The following is a 21,262-nucleotide window of genomic DNA, read 5'->3' on the forward strand; positions in this document are numbered from 1 at the left end:
TTTTTTTTTTTATCATGGATCTTTTTTTGATCATGGCTTTCAGGTAGTCCAATAATTTTAAAATTATCTCTCCTGAATCTATTTTCCAGGTCAGTGGCTTTTCCAATGAGATATTTCACAATATCTTCTATTTTTTTCATTTGTTTGGATGTTTTATATTACCTTGATTTCTCATAAAGTCATTAGCTTCCAATTGCTCCAATCTAATTTTGAAAGAGTTATTCTCTTCAGTGAGTTTTTGAAATTCCTTTTCCATCTGGCAAATTCGTCTTTTCAAGTCATTCTTCTCCTCACTGTATTTTTGGGCCTCTTTTGACATTTGAATTAGTCTATTTTTTAAGGTGTTATTTTCTTCAGTGTATTTTTGGGTCTCTTCTAGCAGACTGTTGACTCACTTTTCATTATTTTCTTGCATCATTCTCATTTCTCTTCCCAATTTTTCCTCCACTTCTCTTACTTGATTTTCAAAATTCTCCTTGAGCTCCTCCATGGCCTGTAACCAATTCATATTTTTCTTGGAGGCTTTTGATGCAAGAGTTCTGACTTCGATGTCTTCTTCTCACTCCATGCCTTGATCCTTTTTATCCCCCCAAAAAGGATTGCATGGTCTGTTTGTGCTTCCTCTGATTGCTCATACTGCCAGCCAATTACTTGACTTTTGAGCTCTTTGCCACATTAGAACTTGGCTTCCAGAATGGAGAGAGCTGTGTCCCAAAATGCTGGGGGTTTTGCAGCTGCCAGAGCTATTGGGAGGGCACCCTCTCTGTAGCCCCCACAAGCTCTGGCTCACTGGCCACACACCCTAGGACCACCACTTAAGACCATGATCCAGATTCAATCAGGTTAAAGCAAGAGTGAGTACCTTCTGAATGGTCACTTGGTCCCCCTACAATTCTGTAGGCCAGGAGCTCCCGAGGCAGCCACACAGCACAGCCACTGCACCTCTGCCACTTCTTGCCCCAGGGGGCAGGGGCCAGAGACCATGGTCTTCCTTCCCCCTCTGTTCCAACAGAGTTCCGCACTGACCTCTTACTTTGTATTTGGCATTTATGGGTTGAGAAGTCTGGAAACTCCCACGGCTGCTGGTGATTCACTCTCCTGAAGTCTGCTCTGGCCACCACTAGTTGGGGCTGCACCCACACAGCTCAGGTGGGACTGCACTTGGCTCCTAGCTCAGTGCAACAGACCCTTCCTACCAGCCCGGCAGGCTGCCTTCAGCAGATTTGTTTCTGTCTCTTTGTGGGTTCTGTAGCTCTAAAGTTTGTTTAGAGTCATTATTTTACATGTATTGGAAGTGACTGCAGTAGGAGCTCACGCCAAATTTGTGCTTCTGTTTCACCATCTTGGCTCCACCTCTTCAGGGCTTTTAGTCCCATTCTTGTTCTCCACGATCTTCCCCTAAGAGCCCTGACAGCTAGCAGTTCAACCGTCCCATTTGTCATCTGCCAATTCTTTCAGGAGTCCGGGGTGTGATCCTTGTGGGCTGCAGCACTTGACCTTTTCAAGAATAGCTGGGCTGGGGCTATCTTCCCATCTCATCGCTCAACCTGCCTTCCTTTCATATTTGTAACATGAGCACGAGCTCCAATCTTACTGAGAACAAAACCAAAACCTGGAGTTCTTGTCTGAGACAAAAGCCAAAATGAGAGCCACTTGCTGTCTCAGATGAAGGCCCCAGCCCAGAAGAATTACCTACTCTCTGGTGATGAAAGAAATAACTAGTAAGAGCTTGGAAAAAGCATGGGAACAGAAGCAGGAAAAGAGAACAGGCAAGGGCACTGATGGAAACAAAAGGAAAGACCCCTGGGGTAACGTTCAAGCTTGCCCCAGGGAAGAGCAGACAACATGCACCTCTCTCCCTTCAGGGCAGAGGTGGGGATACAGCATGGACTGTCAGACACGGTGCTGCTGGCTTTACTGACCCAATGACGGTCTTCTCTTTCTATTTTAAAGTTTGTTAGAGAAAGATCACTAGATAGGGGAGGAGGAAGAGGGATGTAATCAGATGAAAAAAGAAAAAAGGCATTAAATTAAAATGAAGTGTTCCATGCTGTTCTTGTGGAAGTTGGAGCAATAGGTCCAGATGAATAGCATGAGTAGAGATTGGCGTCAGTGTGGCTGACTGTCGATTTAGAAAGAAGCTGAGGGGCTCCAGGGAGCTGTTCTTGGTCTGAACTATTTAACACTGGCATCCACTGATAAACCAGGGAGTGTCCAGGGAGGGTGACCAGCACAGGGAAGGATCTGGAGCCCAACAGAAGAGATTCAGTTGAAGAATTGGGCATATGTAGGCTAGAGAAGACTCTTGGGGATGGAGGAGGGTGTGACAGCTGTCCTCAAGCACTGTAAAGGCTAGGCACATCCATCCTGAGTATACAGCAGGCACTTAGTAAATTCTTGATGGAGCAGGTTAAAATCCAAATGATTGCAAGACAGAGGCAGTAGCATGGTAGTATAGAGGTTTATCAAGGAGGAACACTTAGATGGTGTCAGGGAAAGGGCTGCTTTGGAAGGGGCTGTGGAGGGTACCTTCTTCCTGTCTGCTTTGCACGGGCATTACAGTGAGCTCCTTGGGCACTCGGGCAGAGCCAGCTCTATCTTCAGTACTAAATAAATGCCTGTTGATTGACTGTTAACAAGGTGCTTCCTGAAGTCTTGGGTAGCCTGGATGGCATCAGAAGTTCCTTCCAGCTCTGAGATTCTGGGATTGTGTCAACACCCTCTTTGGGTTCAGCTAATCGACAAATTCTGAATTTTACTCCACTACTGTTCAGTCCCTTTATCTTCATCTTTTCTACACAAAGAGCTGTCTCAAATGCTTGGCCAAGTCCAGGTTAATGTTCTCCAGGTTTTCTCCATCTCCAGCTTCCATGCCCCATCAGACCTTCTGAAGAAAGCCTGGCAGTTCCAGGATTACAGCTACCTTCTGGATAGTCACCACCAATTTTACCATCCATTGTAGAGACTGGGCAGGAATGGAAAGTGAGCTCGATTGACCCAGATATGGTCTGAGCTCCATCACACTCGGGACACCTTCGACACAGCCCAAGATTGCAGGAGCTGCAGTTGGTCACACTGAGGACTCTTCACTAAAACACCCTCACATTTTCCCCAGGAACTGCCCTCCAGGTGCATCTTTCCCATCCTGAATTTGTGAAGCCATTTTTAAAAGACTCAAACGTGAGTATGGTTAGCAATCATTATAGTTGCTGGGAATTTTCCCACAGATTGAGGCAAAATATTGATTATATTTTTCCCCAATCTTTTTTTTTTTTATTTTGGATAATCTTTGTTTTGAAAATCTTTTTCATATCCTTAAATCCATCAATTCTGTCTCCAATAACTTCTTCCATTTCTTTTATAAGAATTGTTATCTTCACAATAGAGACATCATTTCTTTTTCTAATCCTCATTCTCTACTTTATAACCATTGGAAAAACAATCAACTATAGAGTAGGGTAAATCATCTCACATAAAAGAGGCAAGAAAAAGCTTTCATAGTGGAAGGGAAGAGGGGAAAGGTGGGGGCAAGTGAGTGAACCTTACTCTCATCAGAACTGGCTCAAAGAGGAAATAACAGACACACTCAATCGGGTATAGAAATCTATCTTACCCTACAGGAAAGTAGGAAGGGAAGCGTATAAAGGTGGGGGGGACAATAGAAAGGAGGGCAGATTGGGGGATGGGGTAGTCAGAAGCAAAATATTTTTGAAAATGCATAGGGTAAAAGGAAAGTAGAATGGGGTGGGGGGTTAGAATAGGATGGAGGGAAATACAGTTAGCAATAGTAACTGTGAAAAAATTTTTGAAGTTTCTCTGATAAAGGCTTCACTTCTCAAATATATAGAGAATGGAGTCAAATTTATAAAAATAAGAGCCATTTCCCAATTGATAAATGATCAAAAGAAATGACCAGTTTTCAGATAAAGTAACCAAAGCTATCTATAGCCATATGAAAAAAAAATGGTGTAACTTACTATGGATTGCAGAAATGCAAATTAAAACAATTCCGAGGCACTACCTCATACCTAGTAGACTAATAGGGCAGAAAAGAGAGTGACCAATGTGGGCGAGGATGTGGGAAAAATGAGACACTGATGCATGGCTGGTGGAGCTGTGAACTGACTCAAACCATTCTGTAAAGCAATTTGGAACTATGTCCAAAGGGCTATAAAACCCTCTGACTCAGGAATACCACTACTAGGTCTGTATCCCAAGAGACAAGGACCTATGTGCACAAAAATATTTATAGCAGCTCTTTTTCTAGTAGTAAAAAATTGGAAATTGAGGGGATACCCATCCATTGGGGAATGGCTGAACAAACTGTGCAATGCGATTGTGCTATTGCGCCCTAAGACATGAGAAGCAAGATGCTCCCAGAGACCTGGAAAGACTTGCAAGGGCTGATGCAAGTTGAAACTGCTGTGTACAGAGTGACAGCAATGCCGTAAGATGATCAGCTGTGCATGACTGAGCTGTTTTCGGCAATGCAACGATCCGGGATCACTCGGGACTTGGGATGCACAAGGCTCTTCATCCCCAGAGAAAGACCCGATGGGGTCTGAACACAGACTGAAGAACACATTTTTAAACTTTATTTTTGAGGGGGTTCTTTTGGGTCTGTTTTCTTTCACAACATGACTATTATGTAAATATTCTGCATGACTACTTGTGTATAACCTGTACCAAACTGCTTGCCCTCTCAATGAGCGGGGTGCGGATGGACGAAGAGAATTTGGAACTAAAGGTTTTAAAAATGTGTTAAAAATTGTTTTTATATGTAATTGGGGAAAAATAATTTTTAAAAATATATATATATACACACAAAATAATGGAATGACATGTTACACTAAGCACTTTTAACTTTTAGAATCAGACGAAGTGAGACAAAGCAGTGCAGGCACCGCTTCTGCCTCCTCTACATTTTTAACTCGCCACTCTCCTCCTCTGGTAGTTGACACATTGGGGGGGGGGGGCCTGTCAGAGACCACGGGTCCCGATGTGTGGCTTCTTGGGGACAGGCGGGTCAGCACAGCATGACCTCAGACAACTCAGTTCCCCTGAGAGGGCTGGGGGTGGGGGCAGCTCTCCAAGCCCTCTTGCTGAACTCTGCTGGCCTGAATCCCCAGGTCTAGACAGCAGGACTCAGCCCAGGTTACCAGCCACTGAGCCCAGTTTCCAAGGAATGAGCTCCTTACCAGATGCAAACTTCTGACTCAAATAGGCAGAGCCGGTGCTCAGATGTTCTACACCAGGCACTCCCTTCACCAATGAAAGCACAGGGCCTGTTCCTGTTCGTTGAGTTATTTTTTTTATCCTATTTTCCATAATTTTTTTTAAGTAAAAATACTGTCATGACTTTGTAAAGTGGCCAACTGTTATTTTGATTGGTGATGCAATAAATCCACAAATTAATTTGGGATGCATCGATATTGACATTAACTCAATGAGTCACGTGCAAGGGACAGCCCACTCCCACCCCACAGCATCTGGGGCTGGAAGGCATCTAAGGGGCCACCCCCCCCAAGGACAGCTGACTGTCCCTGTGAAAGAAGCACTGGGTATAATGGCAGCTGAAGTTAATGCTGCCACTCTCCCAAGACTTACTTGCCCATTAGCTGAGAATGCAGACGCAATGGGTCCTCCCCAAAGGCCCCCCATTCCCTGACCCTGCCTCTTCTAAGTGGACAGTGATGACAAAGATGGTCAAGACAGTGAGACGGCCGAGGTGAGCAGACCCCAGTCTCAGGAGAGTGGGGAGCGCCGAGACAGCGGGGTTAAATCCCCCCAGTTACTGTTTCAAGCATTTCTGAAGCCCCGACTCGGCCCTCCAGGTAGTGAGAACACTTTCCTCCACTGCAGTGAGTCCTTTTTCCAATTAAGCAAGAGAAGTTCTGTGGGTTTGGGCCAAGGTCACAAGGAAGGAGCCTGGTCCTGAGGAATGGCCCTTTGGACATTCTTCAAACAGTGAGAATGTTTACTTTTCTTGGATGCTGTTTCATCACCTTTATTTAGAAGTCTATCCTTTCCTCACCCCAAACCATCTCCTGCAAGAAAAAGTGAAACTTGGAACAGTCAGAATGTGGCGCCCCAGAGTCCCCTCTGCCCCGGCCAAGAAGAGGTGCTGGGCACAAACCTCTTCTCCCAGGCCAGGCCTACTCCTTCCAAATGGACAGTCTTCACTTGGGTCGCTGTCCCTGACTGCACGGGTTCTATCAGGCCAAGGCACGTCTTCCACACCTCTCGGCAGACGACGGAGCCACCGCTCCTCACAGCTCAACGATATCTTCTGTGCCTTCATTGTCTGGCCCCAATTAATGGGCATCGGCTGTTTCCAGGGCTTTGCTATCACCCAAAAGGGCTGCTACAAGAGTTTGGTGTGCTCCTGTCTGTCTCAGACCTCCCTGGGGAGTTCTATCCTTTTCTCACCTTTAAGATTTATGTCTTGTTTTTTAAATAGGAAACATTCTTAGACTCCTGTTAAAAACCCTATTTCGTTTTACAGAATACAATATGTGATATGTACTCAAAAACAAGGTGCATTCTTTAATGTGCATTTTAAGTTTAAAGAACATGAGGGGAGAAACCTGGCTCTCTGCCAAGCTAGACACACCACAGAGTGCAGCCACAGTCACAGCCAGCGAGATACAAGCTGACAGTCCTAGGAGGCAGTTTCTAGGGAAATGTCCAAATCTGACCCAAAACAGAGACTGGTGGAGCGAGAGTTGGGACGCCAGACAAGAGGCCGCCCGCCCTCGGAGGCATCGGGCGGCAGTCAGGGCTGCAGAGCATGCAGTTCATCCACCCACCCATCGCCCATCGTGGAGGATGCAGTGGGAAATTTGAGCAGACAGGGAAGGATGTTCGCTCACCAAGGGAGTCCCCAGGGCCACCAACCATCTCGATCACCAGGGACCAAAGTCCTCTTTGACCAGCCTAAGAGACGCAGGTATCCCTTTCCTCCTTAGTCCCGACCAATCGTTCCTGCTCTTTTTGGGGCAAAGGGGCGAGGGCTTTCTATGAATGTCCAAGCGGACATGAGATGGAGCTCCACGCTCCACCTCGTCTCCATCCAGCCTCTTCCCCCCATCAAGACCTGCTTCTGGCCAGAGGGGTCAAGGCTGGCCACGAGGCCTCCAAGGTCCCTCAGGGCTGGGGCAGATCCTCGGAGGCCCTCCCCAAACACAGGAATTTCACCACTCCAAAGCACTCCCAAGATAACAGAGACTCTGAAAATGCTTGTCCCATCAACACAAAACAGAAAGAGGTAGAGGTATGCATAGGAAGAGGAAAGAGGGTGTCCTCCATCACCTGACAGACACTGTTGGGTCCCCACCTGTAAGATAAGCAGCCTGGACAAAGCCACACACAGAGCCTGAGACAACCTACGTGGGCGTGATACCAAGGGGAGAAACAACTGGGCATCTGGTCTGCCAAGCGCTGAGTTAATTTGCAAAGGTTAGAAGTGGATGTTAACGCAATAATGTTCCCCAATGAGCTCCATGCTGAAATGGGGCATATGTGTATGTACTGGGGGGTGGGGTTGGGGAAGAGAAGGGAGGAGAGATGGAGGTGAGAAAGAGGGGAAGGGAAGAATACAGGACAGAGGAAGAAGCAGCAAAAAGGAAGGGGAAAAGAAGGGGGAAGAGAGAGGGAGAGTCAGAAAGAGGAAGAGACGTGGAGAGAAATATAGGACAGAGAGAGAGACAGAGGGAGAGAGGAAGGGGCAGCAAAAAGGAAGAGAAAAAGAGACACAAGGAGAGACAGAAAGAAGAGAGGGAGGACGCTCGGACTCAAGCAGCCTGCTGACCACCCCACAAAGCAGGCTGCACACCAGCCAGCTTCCTGAGCCGGCCCCTCACAGAATGCCGTCATTTTTTCCACCAGTAAACTTGGGGCCAGGGCATCTCTCATGCTATTAGGAGGATTGGGGAGAAAAGGTCTAGTTTTCACTTAGAGCTCCCTTGGCAGGAAAGCACGAAGGTGAAGACGTGGTGACAGGGGCCAGGAGTGAGGTGGTCAGAGCTGTGGGTCAGAGTGGGCCACCAGCTCCTCAGAAACCTACCTTCCTGCCTGGGCAGCCCAAGAGGAGTCCTCACCTATGTGCAGCCTGACTGGCTGCTCCTCTGCCCCGTGCATCCTCCCACTCTTTCTCCCATCTGCAGGGCTGAAGCAGGTGCTCCCAGACCCTTGGGGCACCTGAAGCCCTTGGCCACACGGGAGGGTCTCTGGTCTTTTCCAGCTCCCATCCTCCCTGCCTGGAACGCCCTCCTTTACTCAGCTTCCTTTACTCTGCCTCTGCTCCTCCGTAGGGTCTCCTGAAAGCATTTACTCCCCATCCCGCACCCCCGCTGCCTGCCCTGTCCCCATCCACCCCCCCAAAGTGCCTGCTCTCTCTCACGGCCCTCCAGGGAGCACAGGGGCCTTCATCTGGGGACACCTCCAGTCAAAGATAAGCCGGTCTGGGAGCAGCAGAAAAGGGATCCGGCACAGAGAGGACCTTTCAGACTGGGTGAGGAGACAACACGGCCACAGTCCTGGAGTTTGGGAGATCCGAGTTCAAATCTGATCTCACACTTACCACCTCTGTGACCCTGGGCAAGTCATTTCATCCTCTCAGTTTCCTCACCTGTAGAACAGGTTGTGAAGCTCAGCTGAGAGATCTGTTAGGTGCTTAACCTAAGCCGGGCACAGAACGTGCATTGTCACAGCCACCGCGGCAGCCTGGGAAAGGAAAGCAGGGAAAAGCCAGAGGCAGCATGAAGGGGGAGGGAAGAAGAACCTCTGTAAGCCAAGCACCTTCCAAATCAGACTGCCCGCAGGGAGGGGGCACTGTCCCCCAAGCTCCTCCCTGGCTCTGGATCATCTCCAAATGACATCCACCCTCCTCCTTCTTCCTGGGCCCTGCCGAGGACCAGCGGTAGCCCACAGGTGCTCCATCCCCCGCCCAGGGCAGACTCCAGGCCAGATCGAGCCCACCGCACAATCTCAGGAGACATTTCTTTAACTGAGCTCAAGACACGTTTTTCTTGTCCTCTTTATTCAAGTATTTCACAGCAGGTATATTACAAATTACAGTAAATGTTCAAAATTCCAGAAGTTCAAAAAATTAAATAATTTACTTCAAACTAATGTAAAATGAAGTCAAAATGCAAAACATCAATTTAACACAATTCCAAATCGAGCTACGGAATCCAAAAGTGACCATCACGGATGAGTCTACTTAATTCTCCAAGTAGACAGAACAGGAACAAAACCGAACAGGACGCCCAAAGTCTAAATAACCAAACGTAGGAAATACAAAAGATGCAGGTACAAGCCCAAATTCAAGCTTACTTTGTGATTACAAATGATAATTATACTTAGAATGATGACAACAGTATCCGGCTACAGAAGTGACACTGAGATACCGGCTGGATGGTTCCACGGCTGATTCACCGAAAACTTAATCAAGGAATGGGAAGACAAGGTATTACCACAACCCAACCCAACCCACCCTCCAAAGAAACCCAGTAAACCTATAAATACATTGGCATATGAGAAAAAAAATCAAGTAACATACAAAGGACGCAACAAGCCAAATTAAGGCCAGGTGAGGTCCCTGGCCGTCAGCTCCCCTGGAGAGACGCGTGGGGCGGCTGCCCTGGGTCACCCGCTGGACAGACCCAAGAGCGAGCTGAATGTCTACAATTTTCACAAGAGGAAGAGCAGAGGTCAATTTCCAGAGTCTTTGCTAGATGCTACGCAGCGAAGACCGAGCTCCCGTGAGAAAGCCACAGTGAGCGCACTATCTCACGTCTGTGATGGGAGCCAACCGTGTGGCGGGACTTCTGACCAAGACCAAGGCTGCTCCAGGCGGCAGTTCCCATCCCGCTGTCCTCACCCCCATTTCTCCATCCTCATCTAAGGTAGGTTAGGGTAAAAACAAACAACAAACTAAGAAAGTTGATCTTTTGGAAGCACCCTCCAATCCCCTCGTCAAGCTCGCTGACAGCTGGAATCTGGTCCGAACGTGCTGAGTAACCGCTGAGAGCCTGCAGCTCTGCTGTTCACGAGCTTGGCCGCGACTACGGCAGAATGCTTCTAAATTAGTGAAACAGGAATCAAGATTAAAAAAAATACTGCAGCAAGAACCTGAGACTTGCCAAAACCCCTTTTACCAGAAACTTGCTACAAAAATCTGCTACATTTTATTTCATCAAATCTTCAAAGTCTGTGACAATTTTCATCAAAATACAAAATGTTAATGTATTAGACAGTAGGTAGGGCGGTAATGAAGATCCTCCTGGGAAGCCCGCGGGAGCCGCCCCAGCCCCGCCTCCAAGGGCTGACTCCTAATCGCACTTGCCCATCTACAAAATACATACAGTGCTTGGACACAGGACGCGGCTCGAGTGACGAACGCTACAAAGTCTGAGAGTCTCTTGGGAAGAAGGGTTAAGGAAACAAGTGGCATCGTAAGAGGGGAAAACGAGGCGCGGAGGGGTGGCGGGAGGACCGCTGTCGGGGACAGTCAGCGGAGGAGTGAGGACCTCAGACTGGGCTCCCATGGGCACCGAGGGTTACAGGCTCTGTAAACACATGGGTGGTGGTCAGATACAAAAAGCTGAGGTACCCCATGCCTCTGCAGACGTCCAAGACCGCACAGACCAAGCCCAACGGCCCTGTGTTGCATATATGGGAAAGATGCACCCGTGGGGGAAGGACGCTGACTGGGATGCCCTGGGACAGCTGGTTGGAGAACAGGGCAGAGGGGCGCCTGTCTTTTGGGGAAGGCCTGGGCCGTGTCCAATTTCTAGAATGAGTCTTCTGGGCTCCTGACCCACAATCCAAACTGATTTGTGAATGAAATCCCAAACGGCCCAAATTGATTACATTTTAGGAGGAGGGGGAAGGAGGAGGGATGGGACACAGGGGAAAAGATGGGAGAATTGATTTCTGATTAATACTGTTTGTGCCTGGACTGTGCCGTGAGAGCCTCCGTGCAATGGGGAGGTGGGGGGAAGGGCACGATGACACAGGAGACAGCCTGCTGACCAGTTCCCTCTTTTCTCTGCCCACTTGGCAAGTCCTGGCTTCAATAAAAAGGGGGGGGGGGTTGGAATTCACTCATCTTGGACAACTGATGAAGACACCAGGGAGAGAACAGAGGGAGGCCCAGACGATTCTGTTCTGGTCACGGTTGTCAGCAATGAATGCAGAAAAGGGTTCATTTTGTTTTTCCAATGTGACATTTCTAGAAAGAGACCCGACTACAGGAAAGAGTGGTCACCATTTTGGTCGCGGAGAGCCTTCTGGGTCCCACTTCAGTGCTGGCTTCCTGCTGTGGCCCCCTCCCGGGAAGCTCTCCCGTCATCTGCTACAAACCCCCCCCATCTGTAGCCTTATCTTCCTCCAATGAATTAAAAGGCACATTATAAGCAGTCCAAGAGAGCCTCCTCTTCCCATGACATCCAGTCTCCCCAGCGTCCCAGCAGAACACCCCGCGGCCAACGCGCATGTGAGAAACAAAGGGCGAGAAGAAGACGGAGAGGGGGAGACGAGACCCGCGGCTGCCTGCCGTTCCCAGAACCGCCCGCCCCACCACCCGACCACCCACCGAGGCCAAGGCTGAGGCCGGAGAGGCCGAGGGGGAACAATTTCTGTAGCACCAAAATCTCCACGCGGTGATGCTGTATCTTTGTCTGTGGAAATACAACATGTGCCTGAAGTTCGGTTTGGTTCTTGTAGGCTGGCTGGTTTCAGGTACCTGAGACAATAGCACCAAACGCAACAGCGGGAAAGAGGGGAGCGCGGCTCCACCCAGGCCTGGTGCGATCACGAAGTGAATGGCTCAGAGAAGGCTGCGCGCGTGTGCCCGTCCTCGCGAGCAGCGTGGAGAAGAGCAGAGCAGAGCAGATGGCGCTCAGAGGAACGTCTCAAACAGACGCACGGTTCTTTCCATCTCCTGCGAGGAAAGGGGGAGCGACTCAGTATGTCACACGCGCATCCCCAGCCCACCCCGGCCTAGCTCTGGCACGAGGAGAGTGACCAGAGAGCCCCGGCTCACTGCAGGTGGCAGGCTCCGCTTCCCTCGCAGACTATGGCTGGACACTGGGGGCTGCACATGGGCTGCCATTGGCGAGGAGGACACGGACCCACTAAAGGACCCAAAGGACGGTGGACCTTCCTCAGGGGAAGACTCAGTAAAAACGGGCTACTTCCTGAGTTACCCAGGGCCCGATGGATGCTGCAGCCCTCCCCCCGCTGGGCCCTCACCTCCACAAGTCGGGACTTGTCGTAATCTTGGCGATGTCGGTAAATGCACTGGCTGAGCAGGGAGTACAGCCTCTCCAGCTGATCCACGGCCAAATTGTTGCTTCTCTTGACCAGCAAATCCAGCAGTTTCTAGGGGAACAGTGAGGGAGGCATGGGACAGGGGGAAGGGAGGAGAGGGTAGGTCTTCAGCAGGTACGGAGGCACCCGCCAGGGGGACACCCTCCCAGGGCCGTGAGCTCACCTTCAGCCTCTCGTGGTCCACGACCAGGGGGGGAACAGGCTCCAAGGGCTCCTCCGGGACCAGGTCTAGGCTCGCTGTGCGGGACGGCTCCAAGACTAACTTCCGGTTTCTCTTGCCGCGAGCAGTGCCTATGAGCAGGTGGGGTTAGGGGGGGAAGGCAGGTGTCCAGTGGTACAGGGGCAAGCCCAGAGACGGCAGGGCTCAAGGTGAATGACCTGCCCAGTGGTGGCCCCAGGGAGGAGGTTGGGACCAAGCCCCTGAACTCCCTCACCACTGTTCACAGACCCCGATGCAGGGGCTGTTCCTACCAGCCCCAGGGCCATGCCCACCATCCACAGGAACTGGGTTTCATTCCCCAACTTCTCTTTGGAACCAGTTAAGCTGCCGTCCCCATGCCCCCATGCCAAACCCCAGCGTCTTCATCGGGAAAACGAGGGGCTTAGACGAGGCGACCTCCTTAAATCTATGCTCTATGAAGCATTTCGAGGCTTGACTCGGCCACCAGGATACAGAATCATCAGCCTGGAGGCTTGTCTTAGTGTGGAAGCCAATATCAGATGGGAGAAACTGAGGCACTCGAGTCCCCGGTGCCGTGCCCTGTACTAGCCAGGACCTGTGCAGCAGGGCCCCAGGGGCTCATGTACAGGCCTGTATTCAATGCCATACACGGAGGCAGGCTTCCCAGACACGGCTCTGGAAACTGTCAACAAGGGAGGAAGCCCCCCCAACAGCCCAAAACAAGCAGGCAAGTTCTCTGAGGAAATACGTTCCAAGAACAGAAATTACCTTCCACCCACTTAAGAGAACCCTAAAGTCTCAAAAAACCACCTTCTTACCTGAGACCCCAAAAGCCAAAAGGAAGAGCCAGAGCCATTCCAGTGTGGCATGGGGCTAAGGCCAATGAGGAAGACATCCCCCAGCCCCACTCTGCCATCTCCTACACCCTGGGGGCAGCCTGCTTCCTATTCACTAGCTCCCTAGCACCCGGCTTTGGGGGAACAGGCCAAGAAAGAAGGCCCCTAGCAGGATCTTTGACCTTTCTATCCACTTGGCAGCTAAAAAACCTCAATGGATCAACCGCCCCCCCAACCCCCTGGGGGGGGGGCATATGGTCCCTTTAGCAGGGACTGGACTTCTCTGAATCCCCAGCACATAATCAAAAGGCTTCACACACATCAGGTGTTGAATAAATAAATGCTTTTTTGGGTTCATTCACTCACTGAGACCCAAAAAGGGTGTGCATCATCTATCCTATCTTCCCCCCACACCCAGGTGCCCACATCTCAGACCCCAAACAACCTATCAGGCCTCCATCTCCCCTCCAATCCCAGGAAATCAGGCCCCTCCTTTCTTCCCCGTCTGCCTGCTCCAGTCTCTTTCCCACCCCCAGCTGCGCTCCAGTCAGCACAACAGACAACCAGGGCTCCGACAAGTGTCACTGGGACGCAGCTGGCCCGAGGGAAGCCTGAGGGCGCCAGACGCCAGATGACTGGCCCACAAGGCATAAAAGGAGAAGAGAAGACACAAAGAGGCCATACCTTCCTTATCTGGCTCCAACTCTCTCTCCTCGAGGTCTGTGCTGTGCTCGGCCCGCTCGCTGCCGAGGCTCAAGGGGGCTTCGGGACCCAGCTGCTTCTCCACATCCCCCCCAGGATTCTCCTGCAGAGTCTCTGTCTTGTCTTTGGACGGCTCCTGCAGAGGGGCCTCGGGGGCGGCTCTCTCTGGGCTGTCGATGGCAGCCTCCCCGTTGGGAAGGGGCTCCTCCTTGGGCGCCCGCTCCGGCTTTAGCAACAGGCCGCTGCTGTTGGCTGGCAGGGACTCGTTAGAGCTCTCCTCTTCGGTGGAGGCGCGGGGGCCGTTGTCCAGCCGCGGCTCCAGGTCCATGACGTCACAAGACGACTCGTCGTTGGTCACGGACAGGTCTCCGGTCTCCTCTCCATTCTCCTCAGGGCAGTCTGGGCTGACCTCGAACTCGCCGTTCTCCAGCAGCTTCCTGCCGGCCACCGGGCCGTCATAGTCAGCAAACTTGCCATCGTCCTCGTCTTTCTTCAAGTTGCTGGCCTTCCTCTTCTTGATGATGCCCTTCCCCCACTGGGAGCGCCTCCTCGACTTCCTGCGGACCCGAACTGGTTGACAGAAAAACAAAGGCAGGCATCAGAGGGGCGGGGAGGCCCCTCCTCCTGCGCTGGCTCCCGGGGTCAGCAGCGTCCTGATAGCGACCACATCTGAGGCGCCTCCAGGCTGCCCTGGCCACTGGGCAGGAGGGGAGCAGAGGGAGAAAGGAAACTTTTGGGAGACCCAGTCAGAAAAAGCCAAGGGCGCCTGAACCCAGCCCCCAGCACCTATGGTCTGCTCTGTCTGGGAGAGGTCTTTGCTTTCGCAGACTCCCAAGGGCCTCCCTGCTCTGACTCTTGCCTAGAGACAAGAAAGGGCCTCCGACTGGCTATAGTTCTTTACAACCTGACTAATGCTCCGGGTGAAGGCATTTGCAGAACCTCCATGCCACCACGGGCAGGGGGGAGGGAATGTGGAACTAATGACTGTGGAACTGACCATTTTAAACTAAAAGTAAATAAGTAAATTTTAAAAAGGAGAAAAGAAAAGGCCCCCGCTGTCTCTCCTCACAGAGAAGGCCGCCAAAGCCTCTGGGACCTCATCGATGGAGAAGACAGGCCCTCCTCCTCACCTGTGACCTGCCCATGGGAAGAGCCAGGGAGTCAGCCATGAGGAGCATTCCCCTTTGCAAGGGCCCCGTCTTCTCTCCAGCTGCCTGCCCTCCCTACACTAGCAGATATCCCTGAGAGGGGTCCTTCCCTGCTCTGAAGGCTGCCCAGGATCTGAGGGACTCTTTGGGGCAAACGTCATCGCCATAACAAGAGGTGGAGAGCAGGGCCATCACTGTCCTGGCAGACAGATGAATCCCTGGGCACAGCCAGTGGTCATTGGCTAGTGCAAACCCATCATTCTCGGCACCAATCACCACGTTGGCTGAGTCTGATCAACATAAAAATACATCCAGGGCCAGGGTCCAGAGACATGGAACCGATGCCATGGGCCCTAAGCCTGGCAACGGATGAGCTTTGTGCGCCATCTACTGGTGAAAGAGGGGCACCAGACACCTGAGAGACCCAGGCCAACTAGGCTGGCCACTCTGCTACTAGAGCATGAATATATGTCACCAATAACCAGCCTCCTCTCTGTACAAGGAGGCACAGGGAGATGTGCACTCAGGGCCAAGGCGTAATGCTCCCCTACCCTTTGGAAGGGAAGGGGCAAGGGAGATGACCCCGCCAGTCAGACCCGATGCCAGATTCTGGCCCCAGATGCTGCCTGAAAAGCCACCCTCAACTCCTCCCATCCCACACAAAAGGACGGCAAAGACTCACAGGCACATTTGTTTGCAGGGTGGTGCCAGACGTCCATGGGATGCCTCTGCTTACTGCGAAATGCCTCCTCCGTTCTCGTTTCTGCCCTGCGTGCCATGGCGCCGGGGGGGCTGATCTGCTCTGCAGTCACCGGTAAGCCTGCAAACGGAGAAGTGGCCATTGTACCACTAAGGATCACAGGCAGCACGGTGACCACCTCCAAGGCGATTTCCTTCAGCCCACAGGCCACCTGTGGGGCCCACTGGCTAGAGGGCACGTTGACACTGATCCAAGAAAAAAGAGCTCGGGCCTGCTCCCAGAGTCATTAACAAACCCATGGTCACGGCCCCAAGGCAGCCATGGTCCCAGGCAGGCAGTCCCAAACTCACCTCTTTTCCTTCTGGATTCCTTGATTTCTTCACAGAGTTTGTTAAACTCCGGGTCGAGCTCAGCAGCAATGATGGCATGGGCAGTGTCCTTCAAAGTGCAAGCCCTGTGCCTGATGATCTTGTCTGTGAAACAGGCAGAGGGAGAGTCATTGCCCGCCAAGGGCCCATCATCCCCAACAGCATCTGTTCCAGGCACCCTGGACGGAGCCTGCCTGGGTGGGGGGCTTGCCCACTATCTTCACGTTGAGCTGTGGGAGGACAGGGACTGTGTTCCTGACTTTCCTCATGTGCCTGATAAATGCCCAGGAACCTGACTGGCTCAGCTTTTCCATTTTGTAACGAAGCCTTCCCTGGAGCTTCGAACCCCGGTTATTCCAGAGGACTCTGGTTATCAGGTGTATGAGCTGGACTCACATTCAATCTCTAAATGAAATGAGAGAGTGTACCAGCTCACCATACTGGAGCAGTACATGAGCCATCCTTCTTTATTTCAGCCACTTTTTGTTTTTTAAAGACTTTGTTATTATATCCAAGTCTTGGGCCTGCCTTGGGGTCAGGGACGCAGTCATGAAGTACCTGCTGTGTGCGCTATGCTAAGTGCCGGCCTCACGAGGAAGGCGAACACCTGCTTCCTCCCTCTCAAGAAGCTCCCGCTGCATGAAGACGAGGTACGCTCTAAGAAGGCAGGCATCATGTGACAGATGAGGAAACTGAGGCAGTCTTGCCCGGGGTCACATTCTCGCCTCCTCTGGGCATCACACAGAGCACTCTGTCTTCTGGCTCGGGGCGATCTCCCTGCTTCCCCCTCCTCACTCCTGCATCACTTCCCTGACTCCCTTCAAATCTCAGCTAAAGCCACACTTTGCACAAGAAGCCTTTCTGGGTCCTTCTTATATTGCCTCCCCCGGCTAACTGTTTCCAGTTTCTTCTTCCTCTCTCATGTTTGCACATGTTGTTTTTGCATATTGTTTCCCCTACTGAATGCTGGGTACAAGGAAGGCTTCTGCCCTTCTTTGCACCCCCAGTCAGTGCCCTGCACACAGAAGGCACTTGATAAATGCTTAGTGATTTGGCAGAGCCCAGGGGAAAGGACAGGCCTGGACCTACGAACTGGAGAATCATTTACTGAAAGACCATCCCTGAACCCAGTGGAGCTGATGAAATCACGGAGAGAGACAGTCTGGGGGAAGAAGAGTGGCAGGTCCAGGCCCACACCTAGGGCACGACCACAGGAAGTTAAAACCTGTTGCCTAGGTTCTCCTTGGAGAGGCAAGCAAAGCTGAGGGCCTTGGCTGTGTCCTTCGCCCCAAAGGTAATAAGTATCATCTCTCTTGGCACATCTGGGTATCTCTCAGTGGTAACCTTGATAGCAAATGTGCAACTCATCATTTTTTAAACTGAGGCCAATGAGTATCTCAGGCACTAACATCTATTACAGAGGACAAAAAGGTCAAGAAATTCTACCAAGAAAGTACTGAGGTCCTTCAAAATAAATCAACGTGGGCTTAACTTCCACTGAGAAAATGCACCGTGCAAAGCGCCTGATGCCTCGCTGGAGAAGCCGTCTCAATCAACACGGTGCTTTGTGGCAGACTTTGGGGTGGTTCCGAGCACAAAGCCGACACCATCTCTGCCTCTGGGAGCTGACAAGGACATCCAGCACAAAGTGTCGAGTACAAGAGGCAGCAGGAGGAGCCCCTGACTGGTTTTAGGGCTTTCTCCTGGGGATCAAGACTATTCACCAGGACTGCCCCGAGAAGGAAACTCAGTATGGCAAGGTCACACCACCGAACGGTACTCCACCCTCTACCTTGCCCTGGCTTGCAACACGATTTCCCCATCCTCTCCTTCATAAACAACCCTATGCCTACTTACGATCCATGCCCACATCCAGTGCTTCCTCTTCTCCCCCACCTCAGAATCTGTCTCCTTGCCAGACTCGGCTCAGGGACCAGCCACGCCAGGAGGCAGTCCCTGACCCCTTCTCTCCCCCCGCTGGGGCCTGTGTTCTCTCTTTCCTGTTCTGGGATTGCTCAGGGAGCTCTGGGGCTCTCCCATTTTGTCCTGTTTTCTGACTTCAGGGTCTACGATGCTGTTATGTGGGAGATGCTAGGCAAATGTCTGTTGAAATGGATTAAAAGAAAAGGCGAAAAGGCCCTGGGCATGAAGACTAATGTCCAAAAATGAAAATGGCCAAGTTATACTGAATAAGGGTACCAGTTACTGATGTAAAAATCACATTCCCATGAACTGATCATTTGTGCAAACCCTTCTGTGGTCTGCCAGTACTCAAAGACAAGACCCATATAAAATGATAAGAAAACAAATATGGGAATATGTACCGTGCAATTGAAACAGTGCTGTCCTGACCCACTCAAACAGAAAAATCCAAAGTAACTTAAGTCCCCAGACAGGGAACCACAGGACCACCCTTTTCTTTCCTACTAAAGCATGATTAGTGTAGAAAGAATGGAAACTTTGTGGTGAAGCCTGTGGAAGGATGATGGAAGATGGTGGGCAAGAGAACAAGCTTAGAGGAAACCTGTGCAGAGATTCAACTCAACCAGATATTCCTGAGAATGCCTGAGGATGAAACTGGACAGAGAGATCTGTCTCGTTCTTCTAAAAGCTTCCTACAAAAGAGACAGGCCCTCCTGGTCCTCTACCAGCCCAGACCCTCACCTGCTCAGCACCAGGGAAAGAGAGTGCTCGAGCAGCTAGCCCAGACCAAGTACACCGAAAGGGGGCCCATGCTGGCATTGATATCAATAGCAACACTGGGAAGAAGAGTTTATTCAACCCTCAGAAAAGTCAAGGAGGTTATCACTATGGGGAAAAAAACCCTCAGTACTAGCAGTCCATTTCTTTCTCAACCACTCAAAAATCTTTCTTGTGATCATCTGTCTGCAGACGGATAAAGGGAGAAGGGCTGATACAGGCCTTCACTAATGATTTGCTACAAAAGACAACATAATTATGGCTCCCCCAAGATCCCAGTATATGTCTCTGTTGACCAGAAAGCAGCATTCATCTTAGGAAAACAAAACGGCACCAGAAAGACTCTCATCTCCCAAACCTAACTCTTAACGCCTCGAGAGATGCCACACTGGAGTCAATGGCTATGAACATGATCCAAGAGTAAGATGTGTGGGTCCCAAAGGGGCTGGCTATGGCCAAAGAACATGTCCTAGGCCAACTCCAGTCAGAAGAGATTTCCTAGGCATTGCTGGACCCTCCAGAGGCTCTGGTCTGCACGTGGTATTTTCCAAATACAGCAAGCCTGAAAGTACCTCAGAGCTTCCTAAATGGGACCCACAATCACTCAGCACAGGAGAAGAGCTTCTATGGCCCATGGGATGTCAATCAGTACACACATCACGGACAGGCATGACAGATGAACAGCATGCTGAAGGGGAAGGACGAGAATGTTGGGGAACAACCCCAGCCATCTTCCTAAAACAACCCCCAAGGCAACAATGTGTAGTGAAAAGAGTCAGAAAGTTCAGCCATGGCCCAGAGCAGGCAGCAAACGTGGCCCTCAAGGTCCCAACACCCTCTCTGATGTTCTGAACTGGTCTCCAACGGGCATCAGTCAAAGACATCTACACTGATGAAACTCTGCCACCCTCTCCACCACATGACAAACTGTAAGCATACCACGGCGTCATGGCGAGAGCCACCTGCTGGCTAGAGGAGGATGAGAGAGAGGCCCAAGCCCCCCCACAGTTCTGCCTGACCCTCCTGGGCACCATCTGAAGAAGGATCCCTCACTACAGCAGAGTCCTCCAAAGTGGAAAGGTATGGGAAGAAAACATCAGAATCTCTGATTGTGTTTATTGTTAATCTCAATCAACAATCTAAAAAGTGAGGAGATCAGACCTCACAAAACTCCAAACAGCCAGCCCCCCATATATCAGACAGCTCCCCATCACATATACCATGCAAACTATCACGAAAAGGAGTAAGAGCCCCATAGCCTGGAAGGGTTGACAGCGGCGCCCTTGCCAGTCTATTGTGGCAAACTGCAGGTGGTGTGTGATTCCAGATGGGGATTTATGGATGATCTGACCTTGTTTTAACTAAACTAGCCTTCAGAAACTGGACAGGCAGCTTGGAGATTACCACAAGGAAATTCAAGATGGAAGACCACGCTAATCAGGCAAGCCCAAGTGCACAACAAGAAAGCAGCCCAGCCAATGTTCCACCTTCTTCCTCTTTGCCATTATTGTCTTTTAAATTCTAAAAAGTACAACTGAATCAGGATGAATAAGGTGGCCAAAAAACCTTGGAAAATACTCAGAAGTCCTACGAGGAATATGAACTTTTCCATCCACAGTCACTACCGGCTAACCTCCCCCTGAGTGCTGAAGTCAGTGTTTAAAAAGAAGGTTTTCTTGCCAACAATGTTGTGGTTGGCCAACGTCCTGATGAAAAAAAGAGAATTTGGAAGTCAAATTCTCAATTGTTTAAATATCTCCCAACTCTAGTGCTCCATTGGTTTAAAATACAAAAAGAACCGCCTTCCTATCAGTTTGCCAGAACAAATGAAAGGTGTCTGGGAAGAGGGACACTGCCTAGTTAAATTTCAATGGAACATCTGTACACCTGTCAGCAGGCACCCACCAATTAGACTGTCCCCAATAACATGACACATAGTAGGTGCTCAATAAACACTGATGGCCTGATTAGGTTCTTTTATCTTGACTAGGGGTCTTTTCCCACTCTGACATTAGTAAGAACTAAGGACAGGACCAAGCCTTCCATCAGCCTATCACAAGATTTTCTAAAACAATAAAGCTTCACCACACTGTCCTCACAAAAACGTTTACCAAAACTTCAGTGAGAACAAAAAGAGGTTTTCTGCATGAATTATTCCTTAAATACTGTCCCCTTGACTTTCTACACCCTACCTATTTTGTGCATGTTCATGATGAACATAGCACCTCAAGTAGCAGGCTGGGCTGCCAGCAGCTTTTTCATGGGGGGGGGGGGGGGGGGGGGAACCGGGG

At 50.6% G+C, this 21,262-nt stretch overlaps 1 protein-coding gene across 5 annotated transcripts in view; it reads right to left on the reverse strand.

Moving 5' to 3' along the window:
- Positions 1-9,023: 9,023 nt before the first annotated feature.
- The window catches only part of ATAD2B (ATPase family AAA domain containing 2B), an 89,659-nt gene continuing 77,420 nt past the window's right edge, over positions 9,024-21,262 (reverse strand). For all 5 annotated transcript variants that reach the window (XM_069097333.1, XM_069097331.1, XM_069097330.1 and 2 more), the window contains 6 exons: positions 16,254-16,376; positions 15,886-16,023; positions 14,038-14,625; positions 12,500-12,627; positions 12,259-12,387; positions 9,024-11,947 (listed from right to left, as the gene is read on the reverse strand). In XM_069097333.1, coding sequence (XP_068953434.1) covers positions 11,906-11,947; positions 12,259-12,387; positions 12,500-12,627; positions 14,038-14,625; positions 15,886-16,023; positions 16,254-16,376 — 1,148 coding nt within the window. In that variant the 3' untranslated portion in view covers positions 9,024-11,905. The remainder of the gene's footprint in view (positions 11,948-12,258; positions 12,388-12,499; positions 12,628-14,037; positions 14,626-15,885; positions 16,024-16,253; positions 16,377-21,262) is intronic.

The sequence above is a fragment of the Petaurus breviceps genome, unplaced genomic scaffold (genome assembly GCF_028583685.1).
Source record: "Petaurus breviceps papuanus isolate PSGF00001 unplaced genomic scaffold, PetGlider_PUasm1.0 356, whole genome shotgun sequence".
NCBI classification, from domain to species: Eukaryota; Metazoa; Chordata; class Mammalia; order Diprotodontia; family Petauridae; genus Petaurus; species Petaurus breviceps.